Below are 18,964 nucleotides of genomic sequence, written 5' to 3' on the forward strand. Positions count from 1 at the left end.
ATGACATCCAGACTCCAGCATCCAACATCTTTAGCTGCAGGGGCCTAGGGCCGAAGATCAGCCCAGGCCTACGAGAAGTCTACAACAGCAGTACCATTCGACATCAAGAAGTTACCATCAAGCCGAATACCAAAAGCCATAAGTATAATCAACAATTGTTAGTTTTTGGCAAGAATTTGAATATATTTGTTAATGCAATTTACTAAGTCATATTTTTATTATATCTTTATGAACAATAAACATGATTAGTTAAAAATATTGTTTTGTTTGCCTCCATTCCAAATTTTCATAGTTCATATCTAAGGTTAGGACAAGACGAACACACACCTGAGTGACTGAGCTAAGCTAAGGGTGTAACGATGGTTATCTTGGTTGCTTGAGGTAATATTTTCGAATATTATTTCAATTAGCTGGGTAGGCCATCGCTTATACCGTTTCAGTATAATATAATATTTATGGATTATCATCTTCGATGATAATCTCGTTGGTCTCGTTAATTTATTAACTAGTGTGAGATCTGGTCTATTATGGGACACTGGTCTTTGGGCACAGTGCGCTCCTAATGCCCTGTAATTTGTCATTGTTAAGCGTACTCTCAGGAACCAAGAAGGTATCGATAATATGGGAGATGGTTTGTGTGAGAAAGTTCCAGGATGAGAGCTATCTCTTGATGAAGGATTTTTCCTACTGAGTCATGCCGTTCCTTATATTCATTTGCAGTAAATGCGTGGCAGCCCCGGTAAGATGTTCGATGGTTTCTTAGGCTTGACATCATATCGGCATTTGTCGTTTTGGACCTCAGGATCTTTGATGATTTATTTCAGGTAATTTTTGGTTGGTATAACCTAATCATAAATTTCGAGTAATGAATCTTCTATTTCAGGAACATCTTTCCTGATTTCAACCAAGAATTCTACGCTATATTGTCGAAATAATCTTGACTTACTTCATTGAGATGTCATCCGTGCAAAGATTTACAATGCAAGTTTTAAAAGAGCAATTTTTTTAATTAAAAAAAAAACAAGTAATATAATTTAAATATAATTTATAAAACTGTTAATCTGGCAATGTCAATTTTTGTATAAAGGTTCTATAGAAGTTTAACTGTATTTGGTAATTTGGTTTTTGTTTTCTTATGATTTTTCGTGCCCTCTTCAAAAAGAGTCGAGGTTTTACGTTTTATAGTGCAGTTGTTATGGTAGAATACAATACAATTACCGGTATATCTCAATGAAATCTGCTTCTTAAGAGTAATCTTGTGAAAAGTAGCCAAAGCCGATAAATTGCTTTACCAATTTTTATAATTATATCCGCATTGTACGGTACACCATGAGCGTACCCAGTGAATAATATAAGAAATATTTATATCGTATTTTTCACTACAGGGATCAGGCTTTGCTTACATTGCCGTATAAATATCAACACAATAAGTGATGACACGGAAGAAAGCTGCATTTACCGGGCAGGATATTTACCTCCCCCCTAGCAACATTATTATTACAGCGATATTGTTAAAGAAGGCTATAACATACTAAAAAAATCATTCAAATCGGACAAGAGGTTTAGGAAATTCGAGACATCTAACGTGTATAATTCATTGAGTGAGTCGATTTTTTTGCTCTTAAGTATCTTCTTCTTATTCTTCTTCTTTTAGCCCATTTCTATCCAACTTTGGACATAGGCCTTCCCCAAATCTTTCCATTTCCGTCTGTCCTTGGCTGCGTTTTTCCAGTTAATTCCTGCAGCTTTTACAATATCATCCTTCCATCGCATCTGAGGTCTCAAGTATAGTATACAGTATATAGTTACCCAAGGCAATTTTTCTGTAATGGTATTAATAATCATAATACAAGTAAGTCATTGTCACAGTCGAAGTGAGTTGATGTGTAAAAAGTGCTCCTCAAAATCCTGTCTTCTGTTGGTAAATACTTTAAAATAAATATTGATTTTTATATCAAAGGAAACTGTATGAAATTCTGTACAAGATCCATTGTTGAATTTTCCAAATTGTGTCTTCTGTGCATCAATTTGATGTAATTACTTCCTGCAGAATTTATAAACATATAACAAAAACTGTAAAACCTCATTAGCAGACAAAAACTCGATTTATTCAAGTTCCATAGGCCAGTAGTTGAATATAATTAAACAGTAACAATTATGGTCAGTAAATGTTCAACTTGTAAAAATTCTTTGGAGGATGAAGACAAAACCGCTACTTGCGATAGCTGTCATTTAACAATGCATGCCACCGATAATTGCACTGGTCTATGTGCATCAGAAGTGAGAGCTGTAGTTATCCAGAAAAAGACTCTAGTATATTTTTGTCTTGAATGTCGATCGGCATTTAAGAAAATACCTGTTTTATTGCAACAGATTGACAAACTAAACATAGAAGTGAATACCATCAAAAATGATATTAAGCAGTTGAGGAAAGAAAAAGATAAGGAAACCAAGGAACTAAAAAATGAACTTGAAATATTAAAAAGCAATTTAAAAGGGAATAGTTCGTCGGATGAAAATACTCTTGCAGAAATTTATGAACGTCAACAACGCTCAAATAATTTGATGATCTTTAATATGCCTGAATCCAACAACGATATGGAAGCAGTAAAGTCAGTTTTTATGAAAATTACCAATGAGCCCATACCTATTCAAAAGGCTGTTAGAGTAGGAAAGAAGAATAAGTCTGGTAACAGAAGCCTTAAAGTTGTCTTACCCAGTAATTATGATGTCCAAACTATATTAAAAGGCCGTTCAGCATTAAAAGGTTCGCATGTATTCATAACTCCTGATCTAACTCCAAAACAGCAAGCTTATGAGAAAAATATGAAGACGCAACTACAAGACCGGACTTCCAAGGGCGAACAAAATTTAATAATTAAGTATATTCGTGGTGTACCTCAAATTGTTACAAAAAACTAAGTTTTAACCATCTTCATAAGTTTCCTTTTTCTATCTTTTATCAAAATTGTCGTGGATTGCGCACTAAACTTCGTGTTATTAGAAACAATTCGCAGGGAGTTTGTTATGATATAATTATATTTACTGAAACTTGGTTAAATGACCAAATATTTGACTCAGAACTTGATCTTACTGATTATGTAATATATAGAAAGGACCGTTCTCACCTCACTAGTACTGCGAGCAGAGGGGGGGGGGGGAGTTCTAATTGCAGTGCGCTCATCTATCCCTAGTAGACTGCTGGAATCTTTTCCAGGTATAGAACAAATATATGTGGCTGTTGGCAGTACTAATTGTCCGCTTATTGTGGGAGCGCTTTATTTTCCTCCTAAGTCTGCTTTAGAAAAATATATCTCTTTCAATAACAGCATCGATAATCTTTCAAATACATTTCCCACCTCTCATTACTGTATTGCAGGGGACTTCAACCTACACTGTACTTGGTCTCATGATAATTTTTGTTCTACGGCAATTTCTGCTCCAGACATTCCTTTAATCGAAGAAGATGCTATAAATATTATGAATCATATATGTTCCTATCAAAATCTTTTCCAACGCAATAACATCTATAATAATGTAAACTCATTACTTGATCTAGTTTTGGTTCATGATGAAAATTGCATTGTCGCAGAAGCTGATGAGGGATTAGTTGACCCCGATAGTTTCCACCCTCCTTTATGCTTTAATTTAAACCGCGGAGATGTTTTAACTGATGAAATGAAAGCTGAAGGCTTTTTCTACGACTTTAAATCAGCAAATTTTCAAGGTATTTCTGACTACTTAGACACAATATACTGGGATGAAATTTTCAGAGACAAAAGTTTAGATGATATGGTCAATATACTTTATGATGTCTTATATGGCGCTATCGATGTTTATGTACCAATGAAAAAGTTTTATACCGGCAATTTTCCTAAATGGTATACCCGAGAGTTAAGAAACTGCATCATTGCTAAAAAGAAAGCTCATAAGAAATTTAAAGTGACCAGGTTACCTCAAGACTATAATGAATTTTCTAGATTGAGGTCGATATGCAAGTCCTTATCAGGTCAAGCATACAATCAGTTTGTAGCAAACGTTGAACATACACTTCCTAGTAACATTAAAAGCTTCTGGAGGTTCGTAAATTCTAAAAGGAACAATAATAGCATTCCGAACACTTTAAACCATAATGGCCAAACCAGTTCCGATGGTCCTACCATAGCCAAGATGTTTGCTCAGTACTTTGCTGCAGTATATAGTGAGGACGAATGTCCTATTCCAAATAGTGCAAGGGCTAACACTAGTTTCAACATTACTGGTTGTGACTTATCTATTTCAGAGGTATATACCAAATTATCCCAGCTAAACATACATAAGGGTCCAGGGCCTGATGGAATCCCACCCAAGTTACTGAAATACTGTAGTTTTAATCTTGCTCGTCCCTTATTCCTTATTTTTCAAAAATCATTACAAACGAGTGAATTCCCTCCCGTTTGGAAAGTTAGTTTTATATCACCGATATTCAAGAATGGAGATAGAAGCGGGGTACAGAGCTACAGACCTATTAGTATCCTTAATACTATACCTAAACTATTCGAGAGTTTAATATGTGACAAAATTAAGCCTACTATACAAAATGTAATCATTGAACAACAGTATGGTTTTGTTATGGGGAGATCAACTGAAATGAACTTGTTAAATTATACCTCCTTCTTAAATGAAGCATTGGAAAGTAAACAACAGGTAGATGCGATTTATACAGATTTTTCCAAGGCATTCGATAGAGTCAACCATACGTTATTGTTACATAAGATCGAACAGTTGGGTTTCTCTGATCCTCTGCTTAGTTGGATTCGAAATTATCTATTAGATAGAAGGCAGATAGTTCGTATTAAGAATTATTTCTCTAATGAAATTATAGTTACATCGGGTGTACCTCAAGGCTCCCACTTAGGACCTATCCTTTTTAATTTATTTATAAATGACATAAATAAAAGCTTCAATTTTGCTCAATTTCTTCTATTTGCTGATGACCTTAAATTATTTCACATAATTACCTCTGATTTGGATCACTACAATTTGCAATCAGATCTTAATGGTCTTGTGGAATGGTGCTCACTTAATGGTATGGACTTAAATGCAAACAAATGCCATGCTATAACTTTTACTCGACTAAGACACTTTGAGAATAATTCTTACTTTATACGGGACACTAGGTTACAATTAGTTGACTCAGTTATAGATCTGGGTGTTATTCTTGATACTAACTTAAATTTCAACCTACACATTAATAGCATGGTTTCTAAGTCATTAAAGATGCTTGGCTTTGTTAAAAGATGCAGCTATGACTTTACGACTGGTCGTTCTTTAAAATTTCTTTATTGTTCTTTGGTTAGACCACATTTAGATTATGCATCATGTGTTTGGTCACCTCAATATAACTGTCATATTAATCGAACAAGTTCAGCGTAAATTCTTACGTTATTATGCTTATAAGATGCATCTCACTGGTCAAAGTTATGAGTCTTTACTGCAAATTATTCGACTTGACTCATTACAGAGTCGTCGTCAACATAAAGATCTTTGCTTCTTATATAACTTAATTCATGGTCATAAATTCTGTATCCCACTTTTAAATAAAATTGGTCTACATGTACCTTCAAGAACCACCCGTTCTGTGGCCACCTTCCACGAGGTCATTAACCGCACAAATTATAGTTCAAGTTCCTATCTCTCTAAAACTCTTAAATTAGCAAACACATTATCTCCGCAAATTGATTTCTTTGTGAACGACTTTACTGCGTTTTCCACACAATTATATTTATACTTAACTTAATGTTCTAATTTCAAGACTGATTTGTCAACTACTGTTATTGTCTTTGTTCTAGGATAAGTTGTATTTGTCAATTTCAAAATGTTCTAGCTCTCAATTGTTGAATGAGAGCAAGTAAGTTTATTCTTTATTATTGTTTGTTATGTATTTACCAATTTTGTATCTACTAGATCTTATTTTTCTAATTTGTGTGACATTTTAATTGTAAAAAATTTTAATTGTATCATGTACTAATGGACTTCGGTCCGTAAATGAATAATAAATAAAATAATAAGACAATGGAAGACAAGGATATATTAATACGAAGACAATGGAGAATGCAAAGTACCCTGACGATACCTATTATTATGTCCACTACTGGAGTTACCCCGAAGAACATCCTCGAAAACATAAAGAAGCTTGGTCTAAAGTCTAAATGAAAATCTTTATAAGACCATGCAGAAAGCTGTACTACTCTCGACGGCCAGATGTGTACGAAAATTTTTGAGAGATACTCCAGAATACCAAGTTACCTTGTGGCACTAAGTATGCCCCAAACACGATGTGCGACATTTTAATGTAGCACGCCTATGGATAACAAAGGTAAAAATATATTATGTAACATGACAAATTTAACAGAATATAAAAATATACTTGGTGCTACTTAACTTTTGATATACCTCGGAAGCTCTAAGTTTTCAGAGACCTAGGGTGTGGATTCTTAATAGATGCTAAATAAAATTGAAACTCAATTACTCGGGGGCGCCATAATTTAAAAAAAAATAGAAAATATCATATTATATGTTTACTTATAAAAAAAATATTAAACTAAGAATGCCGGTTATTTGAAATATCTGTACTTACCGTAGGCTACTTTCATGCGTGATTACTTTATAAGGATAGAGATTGGTAAAGAAAATCTGGTAATTAAACATAATTCTTACTTTATTGAAGCAAATAAAAATTCAGCAAGGTTGTTATCAAAAAAAATAAAGTTTCATCAATTCGCGAAAAAACGTAAGAGTTCAACAATAAAAAAATAGCGCAAGTACCTTGATGTTTTTTTATCCATAGTCCATCCATGCGGCAGTTACGGTGTTAAACATTGTCCTGATGTTACGACACATTTTTTTGTCACGCACATAATGACACTCAATTTTACAGACAAAGTACAGGTATTCATTAAATTAGAGATGAAATTCCATTGTTCGTTTATTGTATGCAACACTTGTATTTATAATATTATATTATTATTATTATTATAATATTATTATTATTATTATCCCAGATTTAGCCATACGGCTCACACTCCCTCTAAGGGGAAAATTGACTCATCCCAGATACCTACGGTATCAAAAGGATTGAGCTCTGGTGGGACTCTTTCCGTGTTATCGAGCCCTAGGTGACTTGGTATGCAGGTGTGTCTCCCAAAAATTTTCGTACACATCTGGCCGTTGCGAGTAGTACAGCTTTCTGCATGGTCTTGTAAAGATGTTCATTTAGACCCAGCCTTTTTAAGCTTTCGAGGAGGTTCTTCGGAATGACTGCAGTAGTAGACATAACAATAGGTATCGTCTGGGTACTTTGCATTCTCCATTGCCTTCGTATTTGAATTTCGAGATCTCTGTACTTGGCGATCTTTTCAGTGAATTTACTACGTAGATTATTGTTGTTAGGTATCGCCACATCAATTAGTGTTGTTTGTCTTGTTAATTTATTAACTAGTACGAGATCTGGTCTATTATGTGCCACTGTTTGGTCTGTGAGCACAGTGCGGTCCCAGTATAGCTTGTAGTTGCCATCCTCAAGCATACTCTCAGGGACGTATTGATAATACGGGAGATGGTCCGTTTGGAGAAGTCCCAGCTTGATAGCTATCTCTTGATGAAGGATTTTTCCCACTGCGTCATGCCATTCCTTGTATTCAGTTGCAGCAAATGCCTGGCAGCCCCCTGTAAGATGTTGGATGGTTTCTTGGGCTTGACATCCATATCGGCATCTGTCGTTTTGAACCTGAGGGTCTTTGATGATATATTTCAGGTAGTTTCTGGTTGGTATAACCTGATTCTGAATGGCCAGTAATGAACCCTCCGTTTCAGGGAACATCTTTCCTGATGTCAACCAGTAGTTCGACGCTATATTGTCGACATAATCTTGGCTGACCTCATTGGGATGTCGCCCGTGCAAAGGTTTACCCATCCAGGCGCGCACTTTTTGGTCCTTAGTAAGGTGGTTTATGCGCAGTTCTGCTTCCCTCAGTTTGATCGGTGTTGTGTCATCTACTGCGCAGATAGCGCGATGTAGAGTAGATGTCTCAGCCTGCATCTGAAAATAAGTTCTTAAATTAGCAATTTGTTTATCTAATTGCTCACCTATATCCATAAGTCCTCTTCCTCCTAAATACCGGGGTAATGTCGTTCGTTCTACTGCACTTTTAGGGTGGTGTTTTTGTGCTTTTGTGAGGTGTGTTCGTACTTTTCGCTGAAGATTTTCTATATCCGTTTTTGTCCACTTAACAATACCAAATGAATAGCTAAGTGCGGAACAAGCGTAGGTGTTTAGTGCCTTAAACAAATTTTTACTGTTAAGCTGTGAACGAAGCAGCTGTTTTACCCTTCTTATAAACTCAGTAGTTATCTCAGGTTTCATTTGCTTATGGTCAATTTTCCGCGCCTGCTTTACTCCAAGATATTTGTACATATCGTTGTCGCCCATGGCCTCGATGTTCTGGCAATTTTGCATATCGAATCCACCGGGCTGTACCTTTCCTCTGACTATATTCAAAACACTTGTCTAGACCGAATTGCATACTAATATCATTAGAAAATGTTTCTACAGTTTTTAGCATCTCTTCTAGGTGTTCTCGAGTGGAAGCCATTAATTTCAAATCATCCATATACAACAGGTGATTGAGCTTCGCTACCACAGTATTATTGCTTTTAATGCTAAAACCTGAGTCAGTGGAGTTTAATAGCTGGGAAAGGGGGTTCAAAGCTAAACAGAACCACAATGGACTCAACGAGTCTCCTTGAAATAGGCCCCGGTTGATTGCGATATTTTCGGTTTCGATATTGTTTTCACCAGGTATTTGGAGGTGAATTTTAGTCTTCCAATCTCTCATTATATGCCTTAAAAAGGTCACTATGTTATCATCTACTTTGTATATTTTCAATATATCTATTAGCCATTCATGCGGTACTGAATGAAAGGCCTTTTTATAGTCAATAAAAGCAGTAAAAAGGTTTCTTTTTTTAGTGAATGCCTGGTTAGAAATGACTGAGTCGATGATAAGCTGTTCTTTGCAACCCATGGAACCCTTAGCGCATCCTTTCTGTTGAGGCTCTATGATATTGTTTATAGCACAGTGTTGGTAGATACGCCGGGTTACACAGGATGTGTCCAATTTATATAAAGTTGGAAGACAAGTAATTGGGCGGTACTTGGATGGATCTTGGGTGTTATTTTGATCCTTGGGTATTTAATAAGTAGTTCCCTGAGTTAAAAATGATGGTAATTCCTGCGGATTAGAAATAACATGATTAATTAATGTTGATAAGCACTCATGAATACTCAAAAACTTTTTAAGCCAGAAGTTCTGAACTCCGTCTGGTCCAGGAGATTTCCAGTTATGAAGCTCTTTGATGACATTTGAGACTTCTTCAGTAGTGAATGGTTCGTAGTTAGCAGTGACGTAGTGGTGACAGTTGTGCGTCGTATCTTCTATCCAGCCAGCATTGTTGTTAAAAGTAGCTGGTGTGGAAAGTTGATTTCCCCAAAACTCATGAATTTCTTCTTGGCTTGGGTAAGACTTGTCGACACTTTCTACGGTGGAATTGAGTTTTCGGTAGAACGCCTTCTCAGAGTTCTCAAAAAGTGCATTGTCACATTTTCGGTTGTTACTAACTTTATACCTTCTGAATCGCCCTGAATAGACGGAGAGTTTTTGTTTTAATGTATCCAGACACTGTTGGGCTGTGTTATTTTCTGGATCGTATCTCGAGTGTCTTGCAGTGCTCCGCATTATTTCTTCAGCTCTTTTAATGACTTTTCTACTTGTTACACCTCTTATATATTCTGTGACTTGACCAATATCCCTACGCAGTAATTCAATTTTTCCGAGAAGTCTTTTTTCCCAGGGTGCAATTCTGTTACCAGTCCTTCCGTTATTAGTACCCCGTCGTGTTCTGATCTTAACGCCCATTACATTGGCAATTGCTGTAGCTGCACAGTAGATTAGCATATGCAGATATTCAAATGTGTGGGCTTCTACGACATAATTGGGTAGGACTTCAGTATTCACAATTTGTAACAGGGCACCTAGTTTCTTACAAGAGTTTATTCGTGGTAGCAATGGTCTGCTAAGTGGATTTGTTCCATTAAACTCTTGTACGGCACGAGCCATTTCGGTTTCTAGACTATCGCGCAACTCGTTGTTTTCCTGCTGTGTATTGTCAGGTTGAATTTCTGGTATGGGAATCTCAAGAATCTGCTCATCAAGGTTTTCATTAGGGACTTGATCTAAAACTAGCTCTTGGTTATTAATCTCCCGTTCGACTTCGCTTTTGATCGTATTGCGTCTAGTCTCTGGGATAAGGTTGTTTCTTACGATTACCCGGTATTGATCTGATACTCTTTGCTCCGATACTTGAATATCTGGGTACTCCCTGCAAAATTCGGCATACAGCTGTTGTCTGTAGCCGATCGTTTCTTGACCGAGGTTTGTCACCTTATAATAGAAGCGCAAAATGCTTTCGTTAATGGACACAGTCCATTTCATGCGCTGTCTCGGTCGTCCCGCTTGAGTGAGCGCCGGCTGATGTTCCGGCGCAGCACCTTCAGCGAGTGGAGCTCTTGCTGTTGTTTGGCTCGCTTGTGGTTGTTGTTCTTGTTGTTGGGCTGTAGCTGTTTGTGTGACAGGGGCCCGCCTCCTCAACACCCTGCCACCGACGTCCCGCATGCTGTCACGTCCAGCGTCGGCTCCAGACGTGCCCTGGCGATCCTCAGGAAGCGGCCCTAAACATAAACTATTAGTCTCCATTCTCATGGGTGTGCATTTTATACCTACTGCCAGGTGTCAGTTTTTGTTCCACGGCAAGTATTCCTGCTACTCTCTGGGTATTGGCGCTACGAATACCCAGAAAGCATCTCCCATTCGCAGGGGGCCGCGCCTGATAGAAGAACTGACATAAAACTCCCACAGGGATTATTATTATATTATTATTATTATTATTATATATATTATTTTATTATTATTATATATATTTATATATTATTATATATATATATATATATATATAATATTATTATTATTATTGTTATTAATTAAACTTAATTGAATGAAACGTAGAACTTTTCGACAAAAGAAAACTAAAGGATGTGTTTAATCCATCACTAGGAACATAAAATGCGATCAAGAATTTACACTCTCCACGACCACAGCAGCCACTTAAGCCTACTTCGGCTCTGGAACAAAAACAAAGAATCTGTACTAAATACAAACAACTAATTTTCTCCATTGAACTATTTTCAACAATTTTCTCCGTCAGTAAGGCAAAGAGCCTGCTGACGGAAAGGCACAAACTTCTTATTCTAGCTCTCTAGAACCGATCGCTCTTCTCGACTACTTCTAACTGATCTCGGAATCTCGATTATCTTCCAACTCCTCTAACACCCAAAACTCACTCCATCTCCCCATTTTTCTATCCCACTACCGGTTTTACCAATCAAAAAAATTCGCCAATCTCCACTCACCTCAATACGAATAGAAAAGGTTTAAGCAAACTTCAACCACGCCTTCAAAGGCAATAACTTATTCTTCCGCAAATAGGATTCAATCTACGAAATTCTGATGATTTGTGTCTCAGTTCAAAATTCTCCCAGGCTTTTTTTGCAACGTTCGCAAAATTATACGTGTAAACTTGTTGGATTATATAAACACACTCAGAGCCTCTTATCTGCAACGGTATGCACTATGTAAACAAACCACTCCAAAGCATCATATTTTCGACGCCAAAAATACGTTAGAAAAAGATTTACGAGTCTCAATTCTTTGACGGCAAAAATTCAACTTTAGATAAAAACAGATATACGAATACGCATGAGAATCAAGAATTAATTAAGTAATACTACTGGTGTGAGTTTTTATTCAATCTCACCCCACCGTGGCAAAAATGGTTTAATTATTACCTTTTGCCTAATTGGACATAGGTGAATATTTTAGGACCACACCCGTATGTCCCGTCCTTCGATATAAACAAAATAGTAAACTTTTAGGAGAACTGGTTCGAATAATTTGATTTGGTCTGGTTTTAAAGGTGCTAATTAATACGATAGAAAGGGTTGTGTATTAGCGATAAATAAGGGTATTCGGCGAACAAAACATTTATTAACAACAACGATTTTGACAAATAAGCGGCTTAACGATAAATTATAGTCTTAATAGCGAACGAGAGAACGTAAGAGTCTTTTTAATCTATTAATTATTGCGGAGAGAGTATTTTTACGGCGAAAAGAGACGCACAAGCGAACAAAGTGTTCATCTCTGACATCAGAAAGAGACTACTGAAATTCTATTCAAATCTCTGCACTATTATCTTTGATAGTTTAGTTTACACTATTCGCCCTGAAAAGGGCAAAACACATGTTACACTTCTTTGGCAAACTGACCTGCTTTTACCCCGAAACGATAAAAATGCAGATGTCTATTTTATGAAACACACAACGCTACACTCAAGTTTTTCAGAGAATTAAATATTTTAAACACAATACAGATTGTCCCAACAGATTTACAGAGAGATATTTTTATAAAAGCAAATTAATGTAAATAACTGTTGTTTTCACAACATACTCCCCCGCGTTGAAGCACTGGCTTTAACATAAACCTAACCTAACATAAATCAACTTACAACGTTCTTAAGCGAAAACACTAAACTTAACTTAATTTTAACAGTCATTTGGTAGAGGACACAATTTATTAATAGAGCGCTTGAAGACTCCATCTTTAGTTTTGACCGATGCAACTCTTACTCGGCCATCCTTTCCGGGAAAGACATCAATCACTCTTGCTAGAGCCCAGTAAAGAGGAGGAGTGTTATCTTCAATCAACAAGACGAGATCGTTGGGCTCTAGGTTCTTATGAGGAAGAAACCATTTAGGGCGATTTTGGAGTCTGTTCAAGTAGTCAATTGACCATTTTTTCCAAAACATTTGCTGGAGTTTAGAGAGATGTTGCCATAAACTTAATCTATTTTCGGGAATGTGGATTACATCCCTTTCAGGAAATGACGTAAGAGATTGTCCAATCAAGAAATGTCCCGGGGTCAGATAGGTTAGATCAGAGGGATCATTTGAGAGGGAGCAAAGCGGTCGAGAGTTGAGCACAGCTTCAATTTGAGTGAGAACAGTGGTAAATTCTTCAAAAGTGAGCTTAATATCACCCATGAGTCTACGGATATGATGCTTTGCGCTCTTTATAGCGCTTTCCCAGATGCCACCATGATGAGGGGCTCGAGGAACTATGGTTTTCCAGCGAATATGCGATGATGCCAAAAAATCATTAATAGAGCGAGAGTTTTCTTTTTCTTTTAAAAACTTATAAAGTTCAAACAACTGATTACGAGCTCCCAAAAAGTTCGTGGCGTTGTCACTGAATATAGTCTGAGGGAGGCCTCTACGGCTAATAAAACGTTTTAGAGCGAGAAGAAACGTCTCTGTAGAAAGGCCGGACACGACTTCAATGTGAACAGCTCGAGTCGATAGACGAACGAAAAGAGCAATATAAGATTTTATCAAAGGAGCTTTGCGGAGTTTGGAAGCTTTGATCTGAAAGGGCCCGCCAAAATCTAATCCGACATGAGCGAATACTCGAGAGGATTGCAAACGTTCCTTTGGTAAATCTGCCATAATCTGAATAGCGGGTTTGGCATTAAACCTAAAACAAACCATACATTGGTGTATGACCTTTTTAACTTCACGTAGTCCATTTAAAGGCCAATATTTAAGTCGAATTTGAGATAAAGTATTTTGAGGACCAGAGTGACAAAGTCTGATATGTTCTCTCTGAAGAAAGAGACGTACTACACGATTTTTTGAGGGAAGGAGAAGAGGATATTTTTGATCAAATGTAACGTCTGAGTTACCAAGGCGACCTCCTACACGCAGCATTTCATTTTCATCCAAAAAGGGGTTTAAGCGTAAAATAGACTTATTGGATAGAGTTTTACCTTTTTTAATCTCAGAAATCTCAAGCGAGAAAGAAGAATACTGAAGCATCTTAACAATCTTCAGTTCAGCGTTTTGAAGTTCGCTTACTTCAAGAGAATTTGATAACTTATGAGAAGGCGATTTGGCATTATTGGCAAACCTGAATATAAATGCTAAAGTTCTTATAAACCTTGAAAAATTAGAGAACCTATCAGAAAGAGAGGTGAAAAAATCTATTTGATCATTTCGAATGTGAAGAGTTACTTTCCTTTCTTCGGGTAACTTGGAGGTATAAACTTTTGGATTGTATTTCAACAAATCCAACCGAGATTGATTCAAAAATTGAGGACCATGAAACCACAAAGAAGATTTAAGTATTTCAGCGGGTAGCATTCCTCGGGAGAGTATGTCGGCAGGATTCTCTTTGGATCGTACGTGCCTCCAATGAGCGTTAGGAGAATTATCTAAAATTTGTGCAACCCTATTTGCTACAAATTGAGTCCAACGAGAGGGATGCGAACGAAGCCAAGCGAGAACAATTTCTGAATCCGACCACATATTTATAGAGTCTAAGCGAGAGAGTTTTTCTTCAATAATATTAGCAATCCTTGCTGTGAGCTTACTACACAATAGCGCACCCAGGAGTTCCAATCTTGGGAGAGTCAAGGGTTTTAGCGGAGCGACACGACTCTTAGATGCTAAAAGTGAACAAGATACTTGTTCAGATCTATAAATCACACGTAGGTAGATGCAAGCTCCATAGGCCTTTAAACTTGCATCCGAGAATGAGTGAATCTCAACACTGGTGATTTCTTGACTTAAGAAGAGACACCGAGGTATATTTAAATCCTTAAAATGCGAGAGACTGCGAACAAAATTTAGCCACTCATGCAACGTATCTGCATCTATGATATCGTTCCAATTAATTTTGGAAATCCAAATTTTTTGCATAATTAATTTAGCGACAACTGTAACTGGGTTAATTAGGCCTTGAGGATCAAATATTTGGGCAATCATTGACAGTACTTCTCTCTTGGTGTACGAGTCCTTTAAGGTAAAATTTGGGAGAGAGATTGAGAAGGTGTCAAGAATAGGATTCCAACATAAACCTAAAACCTTATTGGAGCCATTATCTGGAGCTATTACATAAGTAGTGTTCGAAGAGAGAGAAGAGATATTTTTTAAAAACAAGTCTGAGTTAGAACACCATTTATGGAGAGAGATACAAGCGGTTCCAAGCAAACTAGTTATTTCCTTATGAGCTTTAAGGAGAGTCTGTACATCATTAGCGCCATAGAGAATGTCATCAATGTAACAACTATTTTGAAGAGCATCACTGGCCAGAGGATACTCAATCTGATGAGTTTGTGCCAGTTCCATTAAACAGCGAGTACTCTGAAAGCTGGCGCTTTTAGTTCCATACGTGACGGTTTGCAATTCAAGACACTCAATGTCTTTTTCAGGGGAGTCACGCCAGAGAATGTTTAAAAGAGAGGTTTGAGCAGGATTTATTCTAACTTGTCTATACATTTTTTGTATATCCGTTGTGAAAACGAAGGAATACAATCTAAACCGTAGCAAAATGTCAAAAAGTTCCGGTTGAAGAGTAGGACCTTTGAGTAAAATATCATTGAGCGAATAACCACTAGAGCTTTTCATCGAACCATCAAAAACAACCCTAAGCTTTGTTGTTAAGGATTCTTCCTTAAACACACAGTGATGCGGTAGAAAATATTTATTTTCTAACTTTTCGTTGGTTAGAGAGAGAGGCACTATTTTCGCATGTTCGAGAAGAAGATATTCATTAATGAAAGATTTATATTGAGCGTATGTACTTTCGTTTTTTAAGAGCCTATGTTCTAAATTCATAAATCTTTTAAAGGCCATTTTAAAGGATTCACCTAACATTTTATTAGCGTTTTCAGAGACAAATGGAAGATTTACTTGAAAGCGGCCTGAAGGTAATACAAGAGTAGTTTTGCTAAATATTTGTTCCGCTAATTCTTCATCGGGAGTTAATTTACTAACGAGGGGAACTTCTTCAATTTCGAAAAATTGTTGAAGCAACTTATCCAACTGATTTTCTTCGGGTTCGGATTGAACAAAGAGAGAAACATTTGATTGAGAGATAGCCAAATGTGAATTACGGTGAAAAACCTGAGGATTAATTGTACCAAAAATAACATAGCCTAAGTGAGTATTCTGAAGAATGGGAAGATTTTTTCCTAACCGTATAAATCCATCCGTCAATAATTCACTATAGATATCACCAGCCAGAAGCAAATCAATTTTACCCGGAACAGAATACGAGGGATCTGCGAGAGTGAGATCCTGTGGGACTTTTATTTTACTTCTATCTATAGTAGCTCTAGGAAGCCTACAAGTTATACTATCGAGTACAGCGAAAGAAGTTTTAAAACTTCTGTCCTTTACATTATAGGGGAAAAATTCTAAGTTTAACATTTCGTTTGAGAGTGAGGTGTTTTCGGATATGGTTGATATCTGTAGCTGTTTAAAATAAGGGATGAGTTTTAACTTCTCAACCAAATCACGAGAGATAAACGAATGTTGGCTCCCATTATCTAGGAGCGCTCTGGCATGCATGGGTCTGCCGTCTTTCGAATAAACGGTTACTAAAGCGGTAGCCAACAATACATCAGTTTTAACTGATAAAGCGGAGAGAGATGTGGCTGCCTGAGAATCTGGAGAATTTTGCATATCTAAAGGAGGTCTGGATGAGCTAGTAGAAGCTTCATTTTGGCTGCGATTATTAAAAGAATGCTGAGTAGATATGGGAGCGACAACACGAGAAGCACCTTGAGAATTTTGAGGAGTTTGAGCATTGCGCTCACGAGAGAGAGCTTGCCTATTGATGTTCCTAGAGGAAGAGACATTTTCAGAGGTTCCATGGAGGGATGAGTGATGATGACCCCCACACAAAGTACATGATCGAGTAGAGCCGCAATCTTGAGAGAAATGTTTACTACCCAAACAATTAAAACACAGTTTCTTACCTTTTACAAAATTAAATTTTTCCTGTAAAGAGAGGCATTTAAAATCATTACACTGATAAACCTTATGAGCATTACTTCTGCAAAAAGTACAATTATTATCAGAGAAAGAGTGTGATGGTTGGTCAACTGATGAGAAGAAAGATGTTTTTGATTGAGACCTGTTATTAACCTTTTTATCATGATCTGAAACATTTAATTTTTCCTGAATATCACACTTTTTCTCGAGAAATTTAAAAAACTGTGAAAGGGTAGGTAAGGTCTTTGTCCCAATATCATATTCAAAGGCCCTATGTGTAGCAAAATCTAATTTTTGTAAAAATATTTCAATTAATAGTAAATCCCAATGCTCAATTGGTACGGACATATTTTTCAAAGCAAGCAGCGTCTGCTGAGCTAGAGTTAAAAATTCGCGTAATGCCTTTGAATTACTTTTAACTAGAGATGGAGCCTTTAACAATTTTTGAATGTGTAAGCTAATCACTCGCGATTTGTTTTCGTAACGATCTTTGAGAGTTTTTACAGCTATATCGAAATTTTCGTCGATAACTTCGATGTTGTCGATCAACTGGAGGGGTTCATTTCGCAGGAACGATTTAAGGTAAATAAATCGTTGCACGTTATTGAGTTCTTCATTGTTCACTATTAGCGTCTCGAAGAGCTGGTAGAACGAGTTGAACTCAGAGAATGACCCGCAGAACGTTTGCATGGTGATCTCCGGAAGCCTAACCTTAGCAGTGGCCACAGTTGACTGAGTGCTATTTGATCTGAAAGGAGGGGGGCCCAACAATAACTCGTCCATCTTACGCTGTAGGCCCGCGAGAATAGAGAAATATTTTTGCTCAGTTGTTACCCTGTCTTCTGCTTCAGTACCGGCTTCATCAATCTCGTCTATCTGATCCATTATTTCTTCATATTTTAAAAAACAGGTTTTTAATTCTGTTTGCCGAAATTGAAATTGTAGCGCATCCTTTTCCGTACTAGCCTTTTGTGAGAGCCAGTTTTCAATTCTTGTAATTTTAGCCTTTAAAGGCGTCCTTTTTTTCTTGAGGTCTTCCATTTCTATCCCGAATTCGATTGAACACACGGCGAGAGAGAGTCTATCGATACGCGGCAAAATCTAAATTGCACTGGAGAGTTTTTTGTCAATTAACAAGCGCGGCGAGAGAATAAGAGTCTAAGTTTCACAGAGCGATACAGCGTCTACGTTAAATGTCTACAAAAGTGTTTTTGACCGTAAAATGTCTTTGAGCAGAGTTTACCTTGGATCAGCAATAAAAGTTTTAAAAAATGGAAAAATCTCACCAAATTAGTCCAATTGATAAAGCAACAGGTGGCAGCTACTAACCACACACAATAACTTCACTTTCTTTTACTTAGAGTTTATCGCGACGCGAACTAACAAGCCTTGTAGAGGTATTACACACAAAAATGTCCGAAAAAGCGGCACAAACGCGAAAACCAACCAAAAATCCGGGTCGATGTAGACCATCAAATGGTGTGAGTTTTTATTCAATCTCACCCCACCGTGGCAAAAATGGTTTAATTATTACCTTTTGCCTAATTGGACATAGGTGAATATTTTAGGACCACACCCGTATGTCCCGTCCTTCGATATAAACAAAATAGTAAACTTTTAGGAGAACTGGTTCGAATAATTTGATTTGGTCTGGTTTTAAAGGTGCTAATTAATACGATAGAAAGGGTTGTGTATTAGCGATAAATAAGGGTATTCGGCGAACAAAACATTTATTAACAACAACGATTTTGACAAATAAGCGGCTTAACGATAAATTATAGTCTTAATAGCGAACGAGAGAACGTAAGAGTCTTTTTAATCTATTAATTATTGCGGAGAGAGTATTTTTACGGCGAAAAGAGACGCACAAGCGAACAAAGTGTTCATCTCTGACATCAGAAAGAGACTACTGAAATTCTATTCAAATCTCTGCACTATTATCTTTGATAGTTTAGTTTACACTATTCGCCCTGAAAA

The 18,964-nt window shown here is 36.9% G+C and overlaps 1 protein-coding gene across 1 annotated transcript; it reads right to left on the reverse strand.

The window, feature by feature from the left end:
- Nucleotides 1–11,173: 11,173 nt before the first annotated feature.
- Nucleotides 11,174–18,028, reverse strand: LOC126886120 (uncharacterized). The gene is made up of 3 exons (XM_050652965.1): nucleotides 16,592–18,028; nucleotides 15,902–16,465; nucleotides 11,174–11,218 (listed from the first exon to the last, which is right to left on the reverse strand). The coding sequence occupies exons 1-3, from the start codon at nucleotides 18,026–18,028 to the stop codon at nucleotides 11,174–11,176; spliced, it is 2,046 nt and encodes a 681-aa protein (XP_050508922.1).
- Nucleotides 18,029–18,964: the final 936 nt, after the last annotated feature.

This window comes from Diabrotica virgifera, chromosome 6, assembly GCF_917563875.1.
Source record: "Diabrotica virgifera virgifera chromosome 6, PGI_DIABVI_V3a".
NCBI classification, from domain to species: Eukaryota; Metazoa; Arthropoda; class Insecta; order Coleoptera; family Chrysomelidae; genus Diabrotica; species Diabrotica virgifera.